General features: G+C 37.8%; 1 protein-coding gene across 2 annotated transcripts; it reads right to left on the bottom strand.

Annotated features, from left to right (window-relative positions):
* Positions 1-3,550: 3,550 nt before the first annotated feature.
* LOC119771273 (piggyBac transposable element-derived protein 3-like) lies at positions 3,551-5,573 on the bottom strand. 2 transcript variants are annotated; one of them, XM_038276358.1, is made up of 3 exons: positions 5,505-5,573; positions 4,514-4,854; positions 3,551-4,369 (listed from the first exon to the last, which is right to left on the bottom strand). In XM_038276358.1, exons 2-3 carry the CDS (start codon positions 4,563-4,565, stop codon positions 3,705-3,707), a joined length of 717 nt encoding a protein of 238 aa, XP_038132286.1. In that variant the 5' UTR covers positions 4,566-4,854; positions 5,505-5,573; the 3' UTR covers positions 3,551-3,704. The 2 variants fall into 2 exon arrangements, with proteins under 2 accessions (XP_038132286.1, XP_038126859.1); XM_038270931.1 differs by having other exon boundaries at positions 3,551-4,854.

Here is a 5,573-nt window from a genome sequence, read left to right as displayed (position 1 = left end):
TTGGTTCATGGTTGTTGTTTTTTTTTTTTTTTCTTATTATAGGAAATAGAATAGAAAATCCCCTTATTGTCCCTCCATGGGGAAATACTGGTATTGTAGCAGCAAAAAGATTATAGAAAAATTGTTCACAAAAATGTGGCCCTTGGAAGAGTGTATAAAAATAACATATAGGTGAATAAACAAATAAAATGCTGTACTGTAAAGTGCTTTAACAATATAAATACTGTGCACTAAATAACCAATAAATAATCAATATACAGGAGCATCAGAGATGTGCTAAATGACAGCAACATGTTATTTTACTGACTAAGATAGAAACTGTGACAACAAATAGGCATGAATGTAGCAACTTATTGAGGTTGTTGGGAACAGTGGTGGTTATAAAGTCTAACAGCTGCTGGGAGGAAGGATCTGTGATAATGCTCCCTGGTGCATTTAGGGTGCAGCAGTCTGTCACTGAAGGAGCAATTGGAATTTAACTTTATTGATCTCGCATTGACGAAATTTACCTATGCAGTTAACCCATCCCCTTGGGCTGCCATCGTTGGGCGCTGGGTGATGAGTGTGGGGTTAAGGGTCTTTGCTCAGAGACCCAGAGTGGCAGTCTGTGGGAGTGGGGCTCAAACTCAAAACCTCCGGATTCCACACTCTATGCGAATGAGTTGAATTTTGTGTTAATAGCAATGTTAATTTAGAGAGCAACACTAGGTAGTAATTAGTTACATTTACTTAGTTACATTTATTTGAGTAAGTTTTTGAAATAAAAATATACTTTTAGGAGTAGCTTTTACTTGAGTAAATATATATATATACCGGTATATATATATATATATATATATTTTTTTTTTTTTTTTGTATTGTGTAATTGCTGTATTTAATAGCTTTATTTCTTATCCCATATATTAATTTCAATATTTATTATACTTAAAACCGCCAGAATATGCATATCACTGAATATTTTTGTTGAAGTTTACATAGTAAATCAGTTGTTATGATCATGGGAAGTAAGTAGATCAGTTACTCAGTACTTGTGTAGTCTACTATTCACTCTTGAGTATTTTCTTTAAATCTACTTTTTACTTTTACTTGAGTAAAACTATGAAAAAGTAGTAATACTCTTACTTAAAGCTACAGTGTGTAATTTTTTGCGACATCTAACGTTCAGACTGCAGACCGCAGCAACATGAACATCTCCCCCCCACCGCTTCTCCCCCCCAACAGTACGGCGAGCGTTACGGGACAAAATGTCTTCCAAGACGTCCGCATCACCTACCTTCTCAAGTGATGAGGTTTGTTTACATAGATAATTTTAATACTGCCATCTATTGTTCAGTACCGTCTCAGTTAATCTCTCTCAACTTGCCGTAGTTACTTTCGAGCGTAATGGGCGATCTCGCAATCACTAGTTTGTTGGCTCTGCGCTGCCATAGCGCAAAGATGTCTGCCTCCATGGCTGCGAGACCCGCTCCTATGTAATTATAAATAACGAATTCTAAGGCAACGCAAATATTAAGGTTAAGAGGCTGAGCTCGTAGATGATGATAAATAACATAGTTATGTATAATATATTACATTTCTGACTGTATATCCCTGTAATTATTACACACTGTAGCTTTAAAGGTATTGTTGAGGATTTTCGCGAATTTTTGAAGAGATTCCCGATTTCTCCACTTTAAAAATAAATGAAAATGCACCACCCTGTACCCGCTCCTGATAGTGTGCCTATTGAACACGTGCGAGAGCATGCACAAGCCCATTTCTCCTCGTGCATGCTCTGTTTAAAAGTTGCTGTTTGCATCGCTCATATATTGTTACTTTCCAATAGAAGATTTGCAAATTTTTATATATGTTAGACTCATCACTGGTAAGTGAAAATGAGGACGAGCACGTAGGGCAGCCTTACGTAAATATATCACCAGAATGATTGACAATTAGGAGGACCGCTTATTTTGATGATCCACCTGGAAAAAGAACTGTCTCCACTATACCTTTAAATTTTGAGTACTGTACTGACCTCTGGTTAAATTTGTCAAAGAAAAAAGCAAACTATTAAAGTTCAAATGATTACACTTTAAAGTTGGTACCTTTGTGATTCAAATACGATTGCGGTTTATTTTATTGCAATATGTAATTCACTACAGCTGGCTTTTTGTTGTATTGACAAACAAATTGGTCTGGGTTTTTTCATGTAAACTAAAGGGGAAGGCTGAAAAACAAACATTTGGGGACTTCTGTTCTTAAACCAGAGTTGGTGCACAGGGCGCCGGTGTTGCTTGCAAGGCCTATCTGATCCCTTGATAACAAAAAAGCTTTATCTGTATACTTGATGGAGCATGTTCCCTATTCGGGTTTAGACTTGAAAATCAAAAACTTTCAAAATTCTCCGTCAGAAACCTGAAAAGATAGCATCTTGTTTGGCTACCCTTAGATCTCATATTTACTTTTTTTATGATCCTGTTCTTTTGCTGTTTTTAAGTCAATACCATCTTTGTGTACTATAGTGGTTCACAGCCAGGATGAGAGGAGCTCCTTAAAGTCAAGATCATGGTTTCAGTTGGTAAAAGACTGACTGCTATGTTTGGATGGTGGATAAGTTTCTCTCTCAAGTAAAGGAATTAAAATGTCGTGCTCTCCTGTGGTAAAGGGTATAGTATCCTGAGGACCCCATAGTGCTTTAAACGTCCTCATTAACCCATTCAGGCACACATTTACACACTGATGGGGGCAACCCACATATATATCTGCTTTCCACTGCTGCCCTGGGGCAGACTGACATATAATAGAGTAGTTAGAGTAAAGTGGGAGCTAAGGCATTGCTCCTCCTAACTCCCTCTCCTTCACCAGTGGGTTAAAACATAAGAACACTGTCATGGGTGAGAAAGGAAGCATGATGCTTCCTCTTCCTACCTCCCTACCTGATGCACTTCTGCTTTGGCTAAAGTGTGCTTTCCAATTTGCTCGATTTGGACAGATCCTCTGATTGAGCCTAAAGATAAAGCTCACAAATTATTCTGTCAATCTGTCTGCAGAATCCCAATCTTCACCGCTGGTAATGGATCATCCTAAAAGAAGTGGAAAACCAATTTAGAACAGATCAAAATGCAGCATAACATGCAAATTTTGAAAGCGATCTTGTCCATATTTCCTTTTGATACTAACATTGTTAGTACTATTGACCCAACTATGTCTCATACCAAGGAACTAAATGAGAAATAACTGGTTTCACCGACATAGTATCTGCTAATTTATGAGTATTCTGCAAATTTCATAGTATTTCCCCTGTTCTTTATAATTCCAAAATCTGTTAAAAGTCTTTCTATATCCTCCTGAGAACCGAAGAAAAAAAATGTTTTACAATTTCTTTTTTTGTGTGATTTCCCATGTATTTGGACCTAAAAAAACACATTACAATTTTAATTTTTTTTTATATATTTTTAATTTTAATTTTATTGCATGTCCACTGTGGAGGACAACAGGACGATTTTCATGGGAAAATAGAATAAGCTTAAGAAATAAAAAAAGATTATGTCTTGAAAGTGATATTTACCTAAGAACCTTTGACATTTGATAAAAAACAGATACAATTCTGTAAAATTCTTCTTTTGTTTGTTGCTTGCAACAGCAAAAATACATGTATTTACTTCAACAATAAACTACAAGACATATAACTAAGCAGTTCTGCATTTCATCTTCCTCTGGATATTTTAGCTGTGATAATCCTGGAAGCATCTTTTCGTTTTTGTTATGCAGAGGAACATCATGCATTTGGTGCACCTCATGTATGTCTTGCCTTTGCAGCCCTTGTTCCTGCATCTTTCCACATGCTTTATGTCCATCATCTCTGGCATGTGTCTAGCTCCTAGTCTGCGTACAGATGGCTCTGGTTGTGGAATCCTTGTTTTGGTTGGTGGGTGATACTCTTCCTCACTGTCTTCACTGCTGTCATGAAATGCTGGACTATCCATCAGCTCTTCAGCCAGATGCAGTTTGAAGTCCAGGTAGTGCTCTATGTTTTTAGCTGGTTGATTTAGCGCTATACTGTCAGACTTGTACTGAATCCAAGCATTTGTGATGGCAACATCAAAGAAATGCGTCATCACACGTGATGTCCACCTCTTCGTCTTGGTAGACATGCGATAGAAGCTCAGCATTCTGTCACAAAGGTCTAAGAACACATAAGTTCCTGGAGGAAGAGACGCGACCATTCGCAAGACTGCTGCAGCTCCAACTCCCAGTCTTTGCCCCCTGAATGTGTTCTTGCCCTGATAAACCTCAAAATCAAGGATGAGACCATTTGGAGAGGCAAGTACAAAGACCTTCTGGCCAGTAGGGTTTGGCTTTCCTGGCACATACTGCCTGACTGGGCAATGGCCTGTGAGTGGGATGATTTGCTCATCAATGCACACTTTATCACACCTTGGAAGGCTGAGACAACCTTGCCTCACACGGTCAAGCAATGGTCTGACTCTCCAATGAATGTCTGACTTCTTTGTCTCTTCACTCACATCGAGGTCATTGACAATCTGAAGTGAGCTTCTTAGCTTGTAGAACCTGCCCCTTGTCATCTTCTTCCTAATGACTGGTACTTTGGTTTTTCTAGCCTAAAACAATTTCACTCAATGACAGCCAAGGCAGGCCATGTGGACTGATATGCCAAAGAAAATTTTGATTTCTTGGGCAGTAGTATTCAGTGACACTCCTGTTGTTTGCAGCTGTCTTTGATTTGTAAAGGCTGCCAGATCTTCAAATATTTTGTCATCAATGTACTGTGAAAAGTACTGTATTGGACTCCAGTATTCACAGATTTTAGGGTCATTGTGATCGGCAGGAAGCCCAGGTAGCACAGGTGTGAATCTATTATAATGGGATGGGAGAAAAATAAAGTTAATAAAAACACTACATTTGTTTTACACCATAATTTCAGTGTCATGGATGTAATATTGACCAATCTCACAAGCATTTTTTTAGGCAACTTGCATATATTTAACATCTGTTATACAGACTATAACTTCTACAATAATCTACAGTAACATGATAATAAAATTGATTACATTAGCCTGAAACTAAATAAAACATACAAGTTTGTCCTGGCCCACAGAGGACGACGACTTTCCGGCTCTCTCTCTGTCTCTGATTCTGTCTCATCAGATTCTCCTGTATTTTCTTCCTCTCCATCTTCGTCACTATCTTCCCCTATTACAGGCTGATACTCATTCTCATCCTTTTCCTCATCTGACAGCTCCAAATCTGAATCTCCCTCTATCATCTGGTACAGAATCCTCTCTGCTTCGCTTCTGTCTCCTACAACAATGTGCAGTCATTAAATACATTAAAATGGTCCCAGTGTCCACTACAGTTGACATTCATTAAATGACTGTTATTTCAAAACATAAATAATTAAAGTGTTTTCAGATGTAATAATATTGTTGATGACACATTAATAAACAAGAATATATATAGTTATCATGGTAAAAACAGCAATAGATAAAGAATATTTGACTTACCTCTCCTCTTTCCATAAAATGTTGTTGTTGGTATGGCTGCCATCTTGTGAGAGGAAAAAAGTAAAGTTC

This window comes from Cyprinodon tularosa, unplaced genomic scaffold (assembly GCF_016077235.1).
Source record: "Cyprinodon tularosa strain WSP-4 unplaced genomic scaffold, ASM1607723v1 ctg1, whole genome shotgun sequence".
Classification (NCBI taxonomy): Eukaryota; Metazoa; Chordata; class Actinopteri; order Cyprinodontiformes; family Cyprinodontidae; genus Cyprinodon; species Cyprinodon tularosa.
This window is presented reverse-complemented; position numbering and strand designations above follow the sequence as displayed.

What these genes read in the sequence shown, in the direction of transcription:
- LOC119771273 (XM_038270931.1), bottom strand. Translation starts at nt 4,565, where the DNA reads ATGACAAGGGGCAGGTTCTACAAGCTAAGAAGCTCACTTCAGATTGTC.